At 33.5% G+C, this 20,454-nt stretch overlaps 2 protein-coding genes across 3 annotated transcripts; one reads left to right on the top strand and one right to left on the bottom strand.

Moving 5' to 3' along the window:
• The first annotated feature begins 2,040 nt into the window (after positions 1-2,040).
• On the top strand, positions 2,041-5,306 carry LOC133782771 (probable galactinol--sucrose galactosyltransferase 6). 2 transcript variants are annotated; one of them, XM_062222143.1, is made up of 6 exons: positions 2,041-2,258; positions 2,348-2,401; positions 2,496-3,895; positions 3,996-4,205; positions 4,296-4,430; positions 4,525-5,306. In XM_062222143.1, the coding sequence occupies exons 1-6, from the start codon at positions 2,124-2,126 to the stop codon at positions 5,147-5,149; spliced, it is 2,559 nt and encodes an 852-aa protein (XP_062078127.1). In that variant the 5' UTR covers positions 2,041-2,123; the 3' UTR covers positions 5,150-5,306. The 2 variants fall into 2 exon arrangements, with proteins under 2 accessions (XP_062078127.1, XP_062078128.1); XM_062222144.1 differs by having other exon boundaries at positions 2,117-2,256; positions 2,362-2,401.
• A 275-nt stretch (positions 5,307-5,581) lies between these two features.
• LOC133782772 (uncharacterized) lies at positions 5,582-9,272 on the bottom strand. Its single transcript, XM_062222145.1, has 8 exons — positions 9,039-9,272; positions 8,509-8,642; positions 8,290-8,416; positions 7,896-8,009; positions 6,756-6,954; positions 6,596-6,641; positions 6,234-6,309; positions 5,582-6,060 (listed from the first exon to the last, which is right to left on the bottom strand). The coding sequence occupies exons 2-8, from the start codon at positions 8,566-8,568 to the stop codon at positions 5,822-5,824; spliced, it is 861 nt and encodes a 286-aa protein (XP_062078129.1). The 5' UTR covers positions 8,569-8,642; positions 9,039-9,272; the 3' UTR covers positions 5,582-5,821.
• Positions 9,273-20,454: the final 11,182 nt, after the last annotated feature.

Below are 20,454 nucleotides of genomic sequence, written 5' to 3'. Positions count from 1 at the left end.
TCCTTTTCCCTTTATCTAGTTGTTGCTTAAGCCATTTTCCTAAGCTAGGGCGTCGCTTTGGGAGGTCTTCTTTTGTTTTTAGGCAGCTTTCGCAGTCGCAAACATCCCAATACTTATGTATATCCGAATATTCAAAAGCATAAATAGGGATACCTTGAGAATCAAAGGATTGGATTTCCACATCAGTTGGTGTGATAGAAGTCATCATGTATGGGTGGTAAAGCAACTGGGAGTCTTTGTTTGACTTTTGTCAAAGACTATTTCGACAGAGCCATCTTCTTTCTTGTGATAAGTTGGTTCAGTAAGAGTCTGGACAACTTTTTGAGGTTGGTGGAGCATCTCATAGTTTGTTATCCATGAACTGGACAATTCATAAGATCATTTGTAGAGGTTTGCCTTGGAAAATGAGTGCATGTTGGAACTTGGGTAGAGTCTGCCGAGACCAGTAATGCTTCATCAGCTGTTGGCAAAGAAAGATCCAGAGCGTGATCTTAGAGTATGTATGCCATCTGGTAGTGAAGAGTAGCTTCAATGGAAGTAAGATCTTGGTCAATTCTAGCCAATTGGACTTCAACTTTGAAAGCATCAGTCAAACGATTGTCTTTGAGAGACATATTAAAGTTAAGGAACATTGTAGTTATTATTGTTCCTGCATTTAATGTAGTCTCTATGGTTGCAATGCTTGCATGCTGGTATTTTTGCATTCGGGTGTCTAGCAAACCCATTCGGCAGCCAATCAGAATGCCATTTCTACCATGAAGGGAAATAGCTAAGCGTATGACACGAAAATGAATATGGGTGAATCCTTGCGCAATCCACTGGAGAATAAATTCATGATGGATTTGTAAAGTAATGAATTGGACCTCAGGAGTAGGTCTCAATTGACACTCACTAAATTTAGAAGCTTAGATATATTCTTTTGGGGCTTTGTAGGAAGGTTTGATGTGAGTTTTAATGGACCGGGTAAAAGGAGTAATGAATTTTGGGAAAATCTAATATGGATTAAGGTTGTTATTGGTAATCTTGTTTTCTTCGGGAACATATGATAGTTCATAAAGAAAATCAATTTTTTGTTGGTTGTAGACTTTCGGAAAGATGGAGAATAAGTAAGTGACAAGAGCGATATTATATGAGTACTAGAGTTTGTAGAAATTGTAGATGCGATTTCGTTTGCTATGATTAGAAGTAGAGATTCATCGGTAGGATAAGATGAAGTATGACTTGGAAGTATGGTTAATATGATAATTATTAGCAATTTCAAATTAAAAATTGGCATGATTGTAACAAATAATACTAGTTTTTCATTTTCAATAATTAACCACAAATATCGTATCGATTCAATCTAATAATTTGAAGGATAGATTTTTTAATAAATGTACGGGAATAACACTTTTTTTTAAAGAAATGCCAACACTTCAAATGTATAAATGAGGCCGTATAAATATAATAAGTCACATGGCACATCAATCATTGATTGTAGGACCCACTTTACCATAAAATTTACTTGCTTAAAGGAATAAAAAATTTAATTTATTATATTTATATCACTTAAGTATTTAAATTATTTTTTTAGTACGAAAATATATTTTGTTTATGTTTTGATGTAGTTTTGATCCAATAATTTGTTCCCATTCCTAAGTTTGCCCATGTAGCCTCAAATTTGCTTTATAAATTGGGTATTTTAATTATATATAATTGATTGAATATTTACACTTAGCTGTTATAGATGGACTTATTGGTAGGATGAGAGATTAGCCATTACCAAACTAAACTAAAATATAGACAAAAAATTACTTTTGCTGCAAATATTTAAAAATTAAAATAATAATTAATAAAAAAAAACAACATACGAGTTTAAACAGAACAAGAAACGACTGGTCGTAGGATGAGCTGAGACGCTACGCGCTCTTATTCACATAGTCAAGCGCGTATAGCTCAAACAGATAAACGTCAAAAGCAGATTACGTGGAGACAGATCAGCACCAATTGGCCGTTGGATTAGATAGCCATAGGTTTCTCCTTAGACAAGACGAAACTAAGAACAAACACAGGGGAACTTGTCCATTGATGAGAGCTCTGCAATTTTTTATTTTTTTTTATTTTACAGATTTGAAAAAAAAAAAATGGTGTCAAATTCGTGCTATAGTACCTTCTATAGGACTATAAATACGAACTCATTTATTCATTTTCCCACATTCAAATCCTCGATTGCTTACGCTCTTCATAATCATCTTTCGAAACCGTCCTCAACTTTTGGTACTATTTCTTTGTTTTTCTGTTTGGTTTCTGGGAAAATCTGGAAGTAAATATAGTTTTCTAACGAGTTTTTTTGTTTATCTGTTCATGTTTTGGAAATCCCAGATTTAATTCGCGTCGAGCATTGCCAGCGTTTGCTTTCGAGGTTGGTACAGATTAGTCAATCATGGAGGCCTTGTTTTTTTTTTCTTTTTTTTTTTGGTGCAGTTTTTTCGGAATAATTTTTGTTTGGATTGCAGGAAAATAATTCAACATTTACTACAACACCCAATAGAAAGTTCTACAGGAAAGAAAAAGGAGAAGAAGAAGAAGAAGTTAACAACATGACGATCAAGCCGGCCGTTCGGATCGTCGACGGGAACTTGATCGTGAAGAACCGGACAATCTTGACTGGAGTACCGGATAATGTAATATCAACGTCCGGTTCGAATTCCGGTTCGATTGAGGGTGTCTTTGTTGGAGCCGTATTCGGTTCAGAGAACAGTAGACAAGTGATTCCATTGGGAACCTTACGAGACGTCCGGTTCATGGCTTGTTTCCGGTTCAAGCTATGGTGGATGGCTCAGAAGATGGGTGACATAGGTAGCGAGATTCCACTCGAGACCCAATTCTTATTGGTCGAAACCAAAGAAGGGTCTCATCTAGAACCGGACGGCAGCGAAGGCGATGGCGAGAACCAGATCGTCTACACAGTCTTCCTACCCTTAGTTGAAGGACCCTTCAGGGCTTGTTTACAAGGCAACCAACAGGACCAACTCGAGCTCTGTCTGGAGAGCGGTGACGTAGAAACTAAAGCGGCGTCGTTTACACACTCGCTATTTATCCACGCTGGGACTGACCCCTTTGCCGCCGTCAGTGAAGCCGTAAAGGCGATCAAACTTCACCTCAACACTTTCCGTCAACGGCACGAGAAGAAACTCCCCGGAATCGTTGACTATTTCGGATGGTGTACTTGGGATGCTTTCTACGAAGAAGTGACCCAAGAAGGTGTCGAAGCTGGGATTAAGTCTCTATCCGAAGGTGGGACACCTCCCAAGTTTGTGATTATCGATGATGGGTGGCAGTCCGTCGCCGAGGACGTCAAAAACGACAATGAAAATGGGTCAAGCGTCGAGGAGTTGCCTCGGTTAACTGGAATCAAAGAAAACTCTAAATTTCAGAACAAGGATGACACCAGTACTGGGATCAAGGACATAGTTGAAATAGCTAAGAAGAAGCTTGGGGTTAAGTACGTTTATGTATGGCACGCCATTACCGGTTACTGGGGTGGTGTTAAGCCTGGTGCGAAGGAGATGGAGGAGTATGACTCGGTCATGAAGTACCCAATGGTATCAAAAGGGGTTGTGGAGAACGAACCCGTTTGGAAAACGGATAGGATGGCTGTCAAGGGTCTTGGGCTTGTGAACCCCAAAAATGTTTACAGGTTTTATAATGAACTTCATGGCTACTTGGCTTCAGCTGGTGTTGATGGTGTTAAGGTGGATGTTCAGTGCATATTGGAGACCCTTGGAGCCGGGTTGGGAGGTCGAGTTGAGCTGACTCGACAGTACCATCAAGCTTTGGATGCTTCGGTGGCTCGGAACTTTCCTGATAATGGCATCATCGCTTGTATGAGTCACAACAACGATGCTCTGTACTGGTAAGTCTAAGTCCAAAATTAAACTTTCCCTTTTGAGTTTTTTTTTCCCTGATGTTTCGTTATGTTGATGTCATGTTATGATTGGGAATGTATGGAACAGTTCGAAGCAAACGGCAATAGTGAGAGCTTCAGATGATTTCTTCCCACGAGACCCAATGTCTCACACCATTCACATAGCGGCCGTGTCCTATAACAGTGTCTTCTTGGGTGAGATAATGCAGCCCGATTGGGACATGTTTCACTCGCTACATCCAGCCGGGGACTACCACGCCTCTGCCAGGGCCATAAGTGGTGGCCCCATTTACGTTAGGTACCATAGTAAATTTGCAGCACTCATTTTCATAGTCCTTATTCTTTTTTCATTTAAAAAGCTAATCGTGTTTGATATAATTTACCACAGCGATGCGCCTGGGAAGCACAACTTCGAGCTTTTAAGGAAGCTTGTTTTACCAGATGGATCAATTCTCAGGCCGCTTTTGCCAGGCCGGCCGACCAGGGACTGCTTGTTCGCTGACCCTGCCAGAGATGGAGTCAGGTACTAATATTTTGATTGAGCCTTTATTAATTCAGAGAAGAATTATTTCCTTTATTGGGTTTGTTTTGAACCAATTTACTATCTGTATTTTCAGTTTGTTAAAGATATGGAACATGAACAAGTACACTGGAGTACTGGGGGTCTACAATTGCCAAGGTGCCGCATGGAGCAGCACAGAGAGAAAGAACATGTTCCACCAAACAACATCAGACGCCATCACTGGCTATGTTCGAAGCCGAGATGTCCACCTCATTGCTGATGCTGCCACCGAGCCATGCTGGAAAGGTGACTGCATCGTCTATTGCTTCCACTCTGGCGAGCTTGTCACTCTCCCTTACAATGCTTCCATGCCCGTTTCTCTGAAAGTCCTCGAGCATGACATATTTACAGTCACTCCCATCAAAGTTTTAGCTCCTGGAGTCAATTTTGCCCCTTTGGGACTTATCGACATGTACAACGCTGGTGGAGCCATCGAAGGACTGAGATGCGAAGCTAAGAGTGAGGTGCAGAATGGTGAAGAGATTGTAGGATTAGCCCATATGGAGGTTAAAGGGTGTGGAAAGTTTGGAGCTTATTCTTCTGCTAAGCCGAGGAGGTGTCTTGTGGACTCTAAGGTGGTTGATTTTGTCTATAATTTATCTTCTGGTTTGGTGACTTTCAGCTTAGATAGTTTACCAGAAGAGGGTCGTAGAGTTCATGATGTTGAGGTTGAGATATAAGTGATTATTAGTGTAGTAGGTTAGGATTACTATATAAGGAGACGGGGGGTACTATTTATGGAAGGGACTTTTACCACTTTTCTTTTTTTAGTCTTGTGCTAATCTGATGTAATGTCTATGATGAGGAGAGAATCTAATAAATAAACTTTTTTCATCATCTCATTCTCAATTCTAATGTTATCTTGAGCAAAAGTATCTCTACAGTCACGTGATATTGTCCAAACTTTTTTATAAATGAATAGCAGGAAGAGTTTAGCAAAAGGCAGGCACCCAGAAACTTGCAAGAAAATAACAGTTGATGAAAAATCTTTTTTCAATACATGCAGTCCTTAGTGCTGCTGATTGCTTTCTGGTAAAAAGGCAGAAACTAGTTGGCTATCAAACTTTTGACTCCCCCCACTTTTTTTTTCTTTCTTTTCTTCCACAACTGAATAACAACATAAGAGATCTCAGTGTCAGACTAGTTTTTGTATTAAGTACGAAAGAAAGTTCATACAACTAACTTCATTTTCTAGTCTACTATAGCTATATAGCTTTACAAAAGCCATCAAATTCTTTCATTTCTTGGAACAAGATAAGAAATAGCAATGGTATACAGATAAGTGGAAGATACCATGCCTGACATTTTTGCCCCACCGACATTAATGTCCAAACTTGTCTGTGTCCGTGGAATTATGTTTCAGACAGCAGCTGTTCAAGCTCCAGATCAAAGTTATCGACATTTTCCAACAATAGAGGTTGCTCCTGTTCATCCTGGTCCTCTGAGTGTTGTCGATGTAAACCAGTTTGCTGACAAAACTGTTCCTTCTGGACATCCCATTCTCCAGTAATTTTCTCCACTACATTTCCAACTGACTTTTCATCTTCTGCAATGTGCTCTATGTTGCGAATGTCCACAACCTCACTGGCCTCTGTAAAAAGATGAATTCAAAAGAAACAATAAAATCCTCATATTATTCCAAAAAGAAAAGAAAAAGAGCAAGTGAGCAAGACTAGGTCAGCTGGACAGAGCAAGTGCAACATAAGTTCTGTTTATTTATTATGTCATTAAATTGGTTATTGTTTAGCTTAGAGGAAAACCTACCACTAATAGCTAGCTTCTTAGATTCTGCATATTCTGTAGACATTTTATTGAGCACATTTACGTCAACTTCCTTACCCTGTTAAAATCAAAAGTTGCAACAAGAGTGAATATTATAAGCAATACAATCCAAGATCTTATTTATAACACTTAATTTCAGATATCCTAGATTTATATCCAAATACTATAAACTTCTCAAACTCTCTGAACCAACATTGATTACTTAAATGAAAGATATCTAACAACGTTGACATCAATTCCCTCTTTCATAAAGTATATACAACAAAGGGTTCTTATATTCCTTCCAAGAAGAGAAAAAATGATTGATACTAGATGCGAAAGGCATTATTGTAATTTGTAAATACCATGTCCAAATGGAGTAAGTCTTGAAGCCTATTATCAGCAAATAACCTGTCAGTAAAATAAAACGATTAGAGCAATCATAAGACAGAGATCAGAGATATCGTCACCAAAATGTGAATGCAAGAACTAAACAAGACTAAAGAAATAAGCAGGAAAACATACTCCCTGTAAGCAACTTGAACGCGAGCATTCTGTAATTCTGTGAGGTGGTTAACTGTCTCTGCGACAGCTCCTTCATTCATGTCAAGAAACCCAAAGAAGAACATGTTATTTTCTAGCATTTTTTTCACCACAGCAGGAGCAACCTTCACACCATTTGTTTTGGCAGTAACAACAAGGTTTCTAAGTTTTTTCAGCTCTTCTGTCAAAGATGAGAAAAGTAGTAAGTTTGGCAGAAAAACAAAAAAAAAAAGTTCCAAAAGAATCTCTAAAGATTATAACAGGTTATACAAAAAAAAAAAAAAAGGTGCCAAAAGAATCTCTAAAGATTATAACAGGTTATACAAAAAAAAAAAAAAAAAAAAGGTTCCAAAAGAATCTCTAAAGATTATAACAGGTTATAAGTGATCCCATGTATCATGTACCCAGAAATAAAATGACATCTCTCGGATGATCAGATGCAAATTGAAAATGAAAATTACAGACTGCTCAATTTTTGTGAGATATACTATACTTCTACTCCATATAACAACAGAAAAAATTCAACATATGAAAAGATAGTCCAATAGAAATTGTTCCAAACAGTTAAAGGCCAATCAACCCTCCACCCTAATCTTGAAAACAACTATATCAGAAATATGCGAGCTGGAGTAGCCATCACGTAGATGTAAATGCAATACCTTTAATTTACAAGATCTACATAAAGATAAAAAAGATCTAAAATTTTTCATAAGGATTCACAAACAATAAGCAGAGTATGTGCAGTGCATCTACAATTGAACAGCAGCTACATTCTTCTGCAACTACAAGAACACTGTTTCCAGAAATTGTTTGATTGCCATACTTAAATCTATAAATTTACAGGAAAATCTGAGCACATTGCTAAGTTGTTGGATTGACCATAAGTAAACAATCAATCAGAACATCAGAGTATCCTTATGTAGTTCGTACTCAGACAACACCAGTTCTAAGTTCATTTTTTTCCCGAGACAATCAAAACGAAAAATGTATTATGCAGCCAAATCTTGTCTACTAGTTGGGACAAAGGCTTATTAAAAAAAATATGCTAATGTACTATAGAACAACAAGCTTCAATGAAAAAAAAAATCATAAATTTGTTTGGAAAAAACGAAGCAGCCTTACCAAGCGAAAGATAAATTTTGAAAGGGGGTTTGAACGGTTGAGTCTCATGAAGGCAGTAAAGACAATAGAGCCCACCGAGTCTCCATGATAAAGAAATTGTACTGCTTATATAACCTGCACATGAGCTTATGAGAGTTACTCTTTTGTACTTGAGTAAGAAAAACAACACTAATAAAAATCTTCATTCTTGAAATAAGAAACTGCAAGTAAAAGGATCACGTTATTAAATATTCTTTTAGTGGTTTTCATCATCTTAAAGCCTTGAAATAGATAAACTTGAGTGGGTTTTCATTCTAACATGTTGGGTAGCAGTATTTAAGCAAGAAAAAAAAAGACGAAGAAGAAAATGAAAGACGAAAAACACATGTTAATAAAAAAATACAAAAAACCATACCAATTGAATGGGCATACAAATATTGCATAAAGAAGGCCACGTTGGAAGAAGGAGTAGCCTCATATATGTATGAGAACTTCCTTAAAAGCCATACCCTTTTCATCTCCGCCAAATTAGTTGACTCATCCTGTCTCAGTATACCATTCATAAATCAGAACTATTCACAAGTAAAACAAATATCTATAGAACCCAAATTGATTTTAGCAGTGTTGGTAGTACCTCGACGAACTCAGCTATAAGCTCATCGATGTCCTTCTTGAAAGGTGTCATATCCATCATTTTCAATTCTAAAAATTAAATTGAACTGATGAGGATTGTGGGTTGGGGAGTTCACTTTAGTCCATGTGACATGCCTGAGTAGAAGAGAAAGAAGAGAGCATTCTCACAAGTAATTTTTTAAATTGAAGTTTATAACATTTTCAATTAATTAAACACTATTATTATAAATAAGCCACGTTTTTCCAGCAATATCAAATTAATGTATAAATGCCTAACATCCAATTAGTACTATACTCAGGGGCTACCATAATTTAAAAGATGTCATCAGGGTACAAGGACAACAGTTTAAAAGGTCACTGAGGAATTATATCAAAAAGCTTATAGGCACACTTTATCATAACAGAAGAACCACAAACAACTCTACTGATTATGAAACATATTCTTACTACTCCAACTACAAAGGAAAAAGATACAATATATGAGAGAATTGGAAGAAAAATGAAGGGAAAACAGTTGAACTCAATTCTCACCTCTAGGCTCTATGTCATGAAGTTTTGTTGATTCATTAATTTCTTCTGTACGAGTCGACGAGCTCTAAATCTAATCTGGGTTTGTATACTGCACCGTGACAGTGTATAAGAATCACTTTTGATAAATGTTTGTAGTGCTGTTGTTGCTTTTAAACGGCACAGTTGTGAGTGGACGGAAACGCTGTTGGACAACGGAAATGAGCAGAGAATTTATATATATATTTTTTTTGTTTGAAGGATATATGAATTTATATTCAAACAAATTTATTGTTGTAAAGAATATAAACCTGATTTAGGGGTTTTTTAATAATTGAAATTTTGGAGGAGATATTTGCAATACAAAAATGTTTAAGGAATCAATACAATAGACATTATACAATTTTAGTATTTTATTATTTGTTTCAATACCAACTTATTTTTTTTGTTTTATTAATACCAAAATACTATATTTTATTTTACAAATTAGTATAACAACATGCATTAAATACAATTTTAATTAATTTTTTTTCATATTACCAAAATATTTATATTGTAATTACATAATATATCTAATATACTAAAAACAATAATGATAAATTTCTTAAAATTATTGTTCAAGTTTGAAATAAAAAATATAAATAATTTTATTTAAGTAAAAACCTAAAATTTAAAAAGTAATTATGTTTCTTTTTCTCTTAAGTTTTTATTTAATTGAAATAATAATTAGATTTAAAATTTTCCAAACAATTTTTTTTTTTAAAATCAACTTTTTTTAGTGACTAATTATTATTATCTTAATAAATTAAAAACCTAAGAAGAAGAAAAAAAACTACTAATATTTAAATTTTAAGATTTTTTATTAATTAAAATTGATATCCTTAACAAATATTATAAAAATTATGTAATTAAAATAAAAGTACTTTGTTAATATTTGAAAATGAATATGATAAAAAGTTATGTTTAAGGTATTTTTTATACCCATTTGTAAGATAAATAGTAATATTTTAGTATTAATTAAACTAAAGAGGTGCAAGCTCACATCAAAGCAAGTAAGAGAGTACTAAAATGGTATAATCCTAAGATAATATTTGTCTAAATTTATATAATATAAGATTAAAGGTAACTTTGTAAATAAAGTATCAATCAAAGTTTTATTTTTCTCTTAAAATATCTCCAATTTAGATAAATTGAAATTTTATTAAAACTAAAAATTTGTCAAATTTCTTAGCAAGAAACTATTTTACTTCAAATTCATCAAATAATATCACATTTCCACAAAACGTATAAAATTATATATATAAGTGATTAAATTAAACAACTTAATAGATTGCGGAATAGTGATTAAGTTATTTTGACAGAATATGAATTTGATCTAACAACTAAGTCAGTTGTCTGAATATATTAATATAAAAATAAAAAATGAGTATAAAAAAGATCACACTAGAGATTTTTTACATGGTTCGGAAAACCTAATCCACGAGGGCACACCCAGAGATGAAACTAATTAGTAAGGTATCACAATTAACTTATACATAGATAGGCTCCCTCTATACTTGTGCAACAAGCTTTTGTACACCCTTCAAAAATCTAGTTTCTTGATGAGACACCAACGCTATTGAATTGCCTTCAAAGGTTGATGAATGCTTTCTTCCTCCTTAAGAAAGTCTTAGAAAAATCTTCTCCCGAAGATTGTTGAACTTGTTATCAATGGATGACACCCGTTTCTACACGAAATAGATGAATACAAAATAAAGCTACACAACTCCTAGATACTAGATTAAGGTATCCAGTCTTAATCTCACAAAAAGAACTCTCTCAAAAATACAAATAATATTAAAAAATGAGAAGTGAAAGAGCTAAGGATTTGTGGCCGTTTGGTCCTTTATTTATAGCTGAAATGATCGTGCATTACAATCCACAAAATCTGCAAAAAGAAAGAATTGCACAAATTATTTATTTAGAAAATTCTGCATGTTTGTCAGATTCTCTTGATACAGATTGGGAAACTGACTCAATAAATAATGTATCTAGACAGACTGACAGTCCAAATTCATTCCAACGATTTTTTTCAATCAATTGAATTTCTAATCATTTTCTAGTTTAGTCCACGATCTATAGTAAAAGATTAGAAAATCATAGAATGTTATTTAAATGAAGAAAGTTGAAAATATTTTATTTATTACACAAAGGTACCTTTTTCAAAAAAAGGAAGCTGCATTTTTTTGAATTTTTCTTTTCACAGCCAATCATTACCGCGAAATTTGTCAATAAAAAATATCACACAATATTCTTTAATCAATTGATAAAAAGTCTCAAGGTCTAAAAAAGGAAAAGAATAATTTGTTTAAAGAGAAATCTTCTTATAAATAAAATAATATTTTTTTTCAGTGAATATCAACATATATGGACGAAATTTTAAGTAAAAAATTGTCATAAAAAGATGTGATGATTTCTAGAGAATTAAGACTTAAGAAAACAAATCTGAAAAAAAAAAAAGTTGTCACGTCAGATCATAAATATGTTAGGAAAACTCCTTCAAACATGTCAAAAAAAACTTTTGAGTTATAAAATATATTGTCTATTTAAGATAGTCAATTTAAGGTTTTACAATCTCCCTCCTTTGAGATCTTTTTAGACAAAAATATATTATTTTATCTTCGCTCAAAAGTATGTGCAAATCACACATTAGTTGAAGCATAAAGTTTACTCAAAACTCCCCCTTGCACAAGATATAACAAAAAAATAAGGCACATAATAAAAAAAAAACGCATGTTCCAAACTCGATCAATTAATTAGCACAAGAACATGAAACTTTTTGTACTCCCCCTAAATAACTCTTTTTGAACTACCCCTTTTTGTCTATCAAAAGAGCCAAAGTAACACTATCAGTGACCAAACACACTCCCATCATAGTTCATCACCACGGTTGCCTGCACACGTGGTAGAAGAAAAATGAAACAAAGAAACAAAAAGAAGAAGAGAAAACGAAGTGGAAGGAAAAACATGGATAACAACCAAAGCAACACAAAAAATGGGAATTTTTTTTTTCTTGTCTAAGAATATGATCTTCAATACACAAAAGAAATTATCAATATTTCCATTATTCACACAAACGATCAATTATTTTTGGTTTTTTATTTTTTATTTTTTTATAATAACACAAAGGTAAATATATAAATATAAAAAATGCCAAAATATTCGTTTGTGCTCGAAATCTTTCATGACCTGTCCATTGAGAAAGAACCATACAATTTAACAAAATTTTACTATAATGTTTAGTAAACCTATTTAACATATCCTGCTTTTATTTGTCTCAAGAAAAAATAGCTAGTCCTATCCATCGAAATATTTAAACTGAATCAAATGGTGTATATGAGTTTTAATATATTTGTTTTACCACTAAAATCAGTCTCAAGCATTTGTGTGTGCATGTGAAAGCATGAGACATTGCCCTTTGGAGGCAAATTTTTGCCTTTTTCGCAAGTTGCATGAAGTACTTAACTCGGACTCTTTCAGACTGCACCGATGGTAGTCCTTTTCACACAGTAGAGTATCTTTTACATAATTTTAGTTACATAATTCCAACTTACTCACGAATGACTTTCACACACCAATGAATGTACCTCTATTCTTAAGATGGAGCTTGAGACAAGATAAAAATGTTATATACTGACACACCACATACGCATATTGATTCACAAATATATTAAATGGATAGACCTATTCATTTTCGAGACCACTAAGCATGGTATATTAACTAGAAAAACTAACCAAGTAGTAAAATAATGTTAAAAATTAATGTTTACAATTTTCTCAATTTGGACAAGAACAAGACAACTTTTGAGCAACACAATGTCAAGGATATGATAAAAAAAATTAGTACAATCCCCCAAGGATTTCCTGAGGGAATCAAACTTGACCGCATATTGGGATTTTGTGAAAATATCTACAATTTATTTGGCAATCTCAACATATTCAAATACCAAAGTTTTATTTTCAACAAGTTCCCTAGTGCATCGAACACACCATTAACACAAAAACATTTTTCATGAGAAATTTTCAAAAATTTTCCTAATTGACATGGTTCACACTTACCAGAAGAATGTTTACCAAATTTTAGCACTCCACGAACAGGACCCACCCTGCCAATTTTTCTCAAATTTTCAAAATCTACATAACCTTGTTTTTCATGACATAAATTAGCATCACTCCTTGTATTTGTGTGACACGTGTGTGATTGAGATAATGTGTAACAATTATCAACATATTTATAACCCTTCAACAATTGGTCAAACACAAAACAATTATCATGAGAAAGATTTACAAACAAGTCTTGGTCACAAATTTGACTTATACTAATTAAATTAGTTTTAAGTTCATCAACCAAAAAAACATTTTGCAACTTTGATTGTCCCTAGAATTTAGAGTGTCACTACCAAGTACCTTACAAGACTTACCATCTCCAAATCTGACTTCCCCATTTTTCAAAGTCTTGAAATTAGTGAGTATGCTTTTGTTACTTGTAATATGTCTAGAACAACCACTATCAAAATATCATGAGTTAAAAACACATGTTCTAAGACAAGTAAATGCAGCAAGACAATTAAATTCATTTTTATTTACCCACACTTTCTTAGGTGGTGTCCTTTTCTTCAAGGGAATTTGTCTCAAATTACCATGATGATTAAAATAATTCTTTTGGAGAAAATTCATCAAGGTAAAACATTTAGGTCGGATATGACCTTTCACTCCACACAAATGTCAAATTAGAATAAAATGACCAGCTTTTTATTTTGGAAATTTCTGGTCTGTTTCTCATGTGTTGTGACAGATTGAGAAGATGAGGTCACATAAGTCTTAGTTGTTCCTGCAAAAAGGTCAGTCGTCGAAACAACAGGAAGATTTCTAGAAATAAAAATTGGTTTTCCTTTAGGTTTAGATCCATTTGATCCTAACCTAAAAAAATCACGGCCCTTTTGACCTGCAAGCAGAACATCATCCAAAACGATAGATCTCTGATTAAGCATTTTGACACCTTTCACAATTTGATCAACTTCATTAGAGAAACGTTTGATTTCAAAATCTTTAGCAACAATATCGATTTCATATTTTTTAACAAAAGAGTCAAGTTCTTCATTTTTCTTCTTGAGAATTTGTTATTGTTTGCCATCAAACGATTATCTGAACACACTTTCAACCATTGATCATACATGTTTTTGTATGATTCTTTCCAGGAATCCTCATCCAATTCAGATTCATTCTAATCAGTATGGGAACCCTCATTTGTTGAAATAATATTATTTAAATAAACAAGGTTCTCATTCACCTGCACAGAAAGAGGTACGCAAGAAAAAAATATAAGTTAAGGCAAGATTAGAATTTTCTTACTCACACTACTTTTAGAGTCCTGGTCACTCCAAGTGGATGCCATGACCTTTTTTATTTTTCTTCAAGGTATTAGCACATTTAGATTGAATATGTCCAAAACCTTCACACTCTCTACATTGAATACCTTTTTTATTGGTAGATTCAAAAGGTTTGGAAAAATTATTACGTTTGGAGGATTTAGACATATTTTTATTGTTACAAATGTTTTTCATAAACTTCTTAAAGTTTTTTTGATAACAAGGTCATTTCATCATCATCTTCCTCATTCGAGCTTTCCATTTTCTCTTTTGAAGATTTGAAGGCAATCGATTTCTCTTTCACAACAATTGGTTTCTCTTGTTGGCAGATCTTTTGATTAAGTTCAAAAGTTCGAAGAGATCCCATCAATTCCTCAACTGTCAACGTGTCAAGGTTCTTTACCTCCTCGATGGATGTGATCTTGGATTGAAACCTGTCAGAAAGATATCTAACAATTTTCCTAACCAAAACAGAGTCAGACAACTTTTTTCCTAAAACAAAATATTCATTAGCAGCGTCAGACAATTCCTCATAAAACTCAGTGAGGGTTTCTTTTTTAGACATGAAGATTTTCAAACCTTGTTGTCAACATTATTAGCCTAGATCGTTTAACATCAGTGATTCCTTCAATTGAGTTTGAAGGATTTCCCAAGCATCTTTGGCGAGCTCAAAAAATAAAATCAATTTTATATAACTCCCACCAACACCATTAAAAAATGCATGTAAAGCATTATTATTATAAATTGACAATTTATCTTCATCATTAGACCATTCAAGTTCAGATTTTACCTGTGTCTTACCGGATTTTGAATCTGTCTCAACAGGTGGTGTCCAACCTGTCAATATGGATCTCCAAGCCATTTCATCAAAGGATTTGACAAAAGCTTTCATCCTTACTTTCCATTATGGATAGTTTGTATCATTCAGCAATGGAGGGCGAGTTATAGATCCACCTTCTGCAAAGAAAGACATTTCATAAGAAACAAAACAAACAGAAAACCACAAAATCTCACTAAGAATTTAGTGACCTTCTCTGATACCAATTGAAATTTCGTAGTTTAATGTCTACCAAGTGATTAAATTAAACAACTTAATAGATTGTGGAATAGTGATAAAGTTGTTTTGATAGAATCTGATCTAACGACTAAGCCAGTTGTCTGAATAGATTATTACAGAAATAAAAAACGAGTATAAAAAAATTAACACCAGAATTTTTTTACGTGGTTCGAAAAACCTAATCCGCAGGGTCATGCCCAGAGATAAAAATGGTTAGTAAGGTATCACAAAGTACAAAATCATAATTGACTTATACTATTGACTGATGATTTAGTCAACGACACGGAGTCATTAAAACGATAAAAATTTACAAGTTTAATGCAAGAACTAAACAACCCAACGATTTATAGTGATTCGGCCCCAGATGTTGGTAATAACCTACTTCCACTTAGTGTTTTTATTGATGTATTATGAAACTTGCGATAAGCGAAATAGGGTTCACTGAGTTTCATAAGCTCTAAAAAAGGCTACAAAAGTCGTGTATAAAAAGCATTATTTCTCTCCAAATACAAATTATTGCATATCCTTTAAATGAATCCCTTGAATCTTATTTATAGGCTCAATGATGCACATATGGGCCAATGGGCCCTGTCTTAATTTTGTTATAAGCATATTTGAATAATAACAAAAATCATAATCTTTACACATAAATAGGGTCAAATATCTTTAAAATATCTGCCTTATAACTGAATTTGAATTTGGGTGTCATTACTATGACCAGACCTAGTTGCATATGCCAGCACCTCTTCTGCCGTATTGTATAGAATCTTTCTTGAATCCATCGAGCAGCTTATACTCTGGTCGCTGGTCGACCTGAATGTAATCACTAAATAGTCACGTGCAACCCACATGCTTACTAATTTTTCCACGTCAGCAAGTAAGTCTTTTCAGGGTAAACATATACATAGATAGACTCCCTCTCTATACTTATGCCACAAGCTTCTGCACACCCTTCAAAAATTCAGTTTCTTGATGAGACACCAACGCTCTTGAACTCCCTTCAGAGGTTGATGAATGCTTTCTTCCTCTTGAAGAAAGTCATAACAAAATATTCTCTCGAAGATTATTGAACTCGTTATCAATATATGACACATGTTTCTACACAAAATAGATGAATACAAAAGGAAGCTACACAACTCCTAGATACTAGATAAATGTATCCACTCTTAATCTCACAAAAAGAACTCTCTCAAAAATAAAAAATGATATTAAAAAATAAGAAGTGAAAGAGCTAAGGATTTGTGGCTGCTTGGTCCTTTATTTTATAACTAAAATGGTCGTGCATTGCAGTCCACAAAATCTGCAAAAAGAAAGAATCGCACAAATTCTTTATTTAGAAAATTCTTCCAGTCTGTCAGATTTTGTTGATACAGATTGAGAAATTGACTCAACAGATAATGTATCTGGACAAACTGACAGTCCAGATTCATTCCAACAAATTTTTTGATCAATTTCTAATAATTTCCTAATTTAGCCCATGATCCGCATTAAATGATTAGAAAATCATAGAATATTATTTAAATGAAGAAAGTTGAAAATATTTTATTTATTACACAAAGTTTCCTTTTTCAAAAAAGGAAATTGCATTTTTTTTGAATCTTTATTTGCACAGCCAGTTGTTACCACAGAATTTTTCAATACAAAATATCACAAAATATTCTTTAGTCAATTGACAAAAAGTCTTAAAGTCTAAAAAAGAAAATGAATAATTTATTTAAAGAAAAATCCTCTTCTAAATAAAATAATATTTTCTAAGTGAATATCAATATATATAGACAAAATTTCAAGTAAAAAATTGCCATAATGATATCTAGAGAATTAAGACTTAAGAAAACAAATTTGGAAAAAATAAGTTGTCACGTCAGATCATAAACTTGTAAGGATAACTCCTTCATACTTGTTAAAATTTACTTTCGAGTTATAAAATATAGTCTATTTAAGATATTCAATTTAAGGTTTTACAAATTTATTTTGAATGAAAATGCATCTTTAACCCACATATTATACTTAGGTCTCCAACTTTAAATATTTTGCACTTAAATCCTAACCAATTTTTTTTATTAAAAAACTTAGATTTTGTAGTAAAATTTCTCAACTTATACGTTCTTTTGCACTTGAGTTCATAATTTTAAATTTCAGCATTAATTTTTAGATATTATTTGATGAATTAGTACTATATTAGAAAATACTCAAAGAGGAAAAAAAGAAAAGAAAAAAAAAATCATAAAAGGGGTGTTAGGTCCTTTATTTCATGTTAGGATAATGATTTGATATAGCTCTCCTTTCAATTATTGAGAGGTCATACTTTTTAAGCACTCGTATATATGGTCTCATCATATACCAAAACAAAAGTGTAAAAATCATTCAATATAAATGAGTGTGAGTGTAAGTTCTAATGAACTATTTAGTCTTGTTTTTGTCACTAGCAGCTCTCTCATATCTCATAATCTCATCTAAACAAAATCGAGTAAAAAAAATGAGTTTCGGCAAAATAACAACCTGTTATATATGTTAGATAAATTCATAATGTTATTTGTGTATTAAAATTTGTAAAAGTTGTATTTGTATGTAAATATTCCCAAATTCAATCCTCTCAACAAACTCAACACTAATAATTTCCTAACATTTGGATCATAATTTCAATAGGATCAGAAGCAGATTGATTTGATTTTTATATCATAATCTTTAAATTTTATATATTATTTTAATATTTGAGGATATTGCACGAGGAATTTTTGAAGATGAAGATAGTAGAAAGGAGAATAAAAATCAAAAGTTAGGAAAGCATGAGAGAAAGAGGGATGAGATTATTAGGAATGAAAATGGTAGGGTATGGCTAAAGTACAAATAGGGTATATGTCTATTCCATGATCCTACTATATAAAAAAAGCCACCTATACTTATTTTATTACTCTATAATTTTACAATTTTTTGTTGGTAGGTACTAGCATTACCTTAATGAAATAGGGTACCCATGGATAATCATACCATAATAAATTTAAAATAAAAAAATTTGAAAAAAAAAATATTATATTTATAAAACTAATTAAAAAATAGTATGTATTAAGTATTAAGGACACTACATACTAATAATATAGTATAATGCAATGTGTTGACTAGCTTTTTCGCTAACAACTGATAAGCTTAAAGTTTAAAGAATTAGAGATTGAGACATTGATTTTTACTTGGTTCAGGTTGTGAATCAATCCTAGTCCACGAGTCACTTCAATTTAGGATGCTAAGAGCTTGCAAATGTCAAGCTCTTATGGAGGTTTTCAGGCAGTATTTGGGTGAGCTCTGAAAGTAAGAAATGAATATCGGATCTTTTACAAAGTGTGCTCTAGCCTTATTTATAGATGGTTGAGGCAATTAATTCCCTAATGAGCGCTAATTACAATTATTCTCCCCTAATGGGGGCTTAGATACATAATAAATGAAAATTCTTCTAATAAATGAGCTGGTGGGCTCCTGCATATCTAAGTGGGCCCAATATGAGGTATTCCAGCCCACTCTACTTTATTGGGCAACACGTTCCTGACAGTGTCAAGAGGGTAGCAACACATTTTCCCATGTCAGGCGACGTCATGAGACATTCTGCTTGTCGCTTGTACGTGATCGACACCACGATCTGTGCAACAGTAATTGTCAGATGCCCGCTTGTGGTTTAGTCACTGTGCTTGGCACCTGGCAACCCTTCTCCATGTCCGAAAGAGGCTTTTCGCAGACTTGGAGGAAATGAATGGAGGAGACAGTTTTGTAATGATACTTGGAGCATTATTCTGGAACATGGTCCTCAGGAAGTACCGTTTCCACGAGGTCATGTTCCTTTGGTGGTGATGAACTATGCTCGAAGGTTAGGCTTATCTCCCGTGGAGCTCAAACCAAGCTCCAGGGGACTTAATCAGCTTCTATGGAGTCTTAATTACTCTTAATTTGTGCCATGCATCACTTGGTAAAAACACGGACAACATTTTCCCCCCAAGTCTTCACTCATCCTCGGACAGTTGAGACTTTAATTGAGAGGAGTATTTTCGGGGGACGTACTCGGGTTGAGAAGGTCGGGTGTCCCCGAGACCTGAAACTTCAAAAAAGGTAATGCCACAAGTCGGCCCGTTATCGTTGGGTCCACCAATCAATGCCATTTAATGAGAGGTCTTTTCCGTGCCCAAGATGTCTATTCCATATCCGAGATGTCCTTTCACCTTTTCGATCATGATCTGTGCCTTGATAAGTGTGACCATTGGATCATGCTCGAGTACGAACTCTGTAGGTGATCAGTGGCTGGGGTAATGTTGCTTTTTTCCCATGCCTACTGATATATATTAAAAAAATTTCTTCCTTTGCATTCGAAATTTTTCACTGTAGTGCTAAAAAAAATCACATTTCGCTAAGAACTAGCTCATCAATCCCAAAAAAGAAAATTCTTCGTCGACTCTAGAAGGTTGGAGTAGATCGCAATATTTTTGGGTGAACCAGACACAATACTTCCACCTTCGCACGCGACTTAGCACCTACAGGCGCTACATCTCGAGTAAGTCTTCTTTAACACTTCTCTATTTTTGCTTATTCTTGCGAATCTCTAGGAATTTTTGGGTGGCTATTGGAATGGTTAGGATTTAGAGGTTGTTTTTGTTGGGATTAGTGTCCTTTAAAGCATATGTGTTGAACAATGTTTTGAGAATAAATAATTGAAATGAATTTTTTGCATATATTTATTGTTTATTATTATTATTATTAAAAATAATATTATATGAATATCATAAAATTTCCAAATTTGTTATTGTGACTACAATATTGTATTGGTATGAGAGGATTAAGATTGTAGGGAACTAATTTAAATAGTTCGCGGTAAAACAAAGTTATATTGAATCTTTGGATTAAATACTGTAAGTACGGTTCACTAGTATTATAAATACATGTAATCTAGATTCAGATTACTGATGTAGTAGGACATCTTAGTGGAGGTACTTTGTAT

Source organism: Humulus lupulus, chromosome 6 (genome assembly GCF_963169125.1).
Source record: "Humulus lupulus chromosome 6, drHumLupu1.1, whole genome shotgun sequence".
In the NCBI taxonomy this organism is placed as follows: Eukaryota; Viridiplantae; Streptophyta; class Magnoliopsida; order Rosales; family Cannabaceae; genus Humulus; species Humulus lupulus.
Note: the sequence above shows the minus strand (reverse complement) of the source record. Positions and strands in the feature narration are given on the sequence as shown.

Bases quoted from the DNA above. Each gene is read 5' to 3' on its own strand.
- LOC133782772 (XM_062222145.1), bottom strand. From the start codon at position 8,568: ATGATGGATATGACACCTTTCAAGAAGGACATCGATGAGCTTATAGCT. The intron at 8,417-8,508 runs GTACTACCAACA...ATACTGAGACAG, and splicing joins TTATAGCTGAGTTCGTCGAG to GATGAGTCAACTAATTTGGC. The intron at 8,010-8,289 runs GTATGGTTTTTT...GCTCATGTGCAG, and splicing joins TTTGTATGCCCATTCAATTG to GTTATATAAGCAGTACAATT.
- LOC133782771 (XM_062222143.1), top strand. From the start codon at position 2,124: ATGGTGTCAAATTCGTGCTATAGTACCTTCTATAGGACTATAAATACG. The intron at 2,259-2,347 runs ACTATTTCTTTG...ATCTGTTCATGT, and splicing joins AACCGTCCTCAACTTTTGGT to TTTGGAAATCCCAGATTTAA. The intron at 3,896-3,995 runs GTAAGTCTAAGT...TGTATGGAACAG, and splicing joins AACAACGATGCTCTGTACTG to TTCGAAGCAAACGGCAATAG.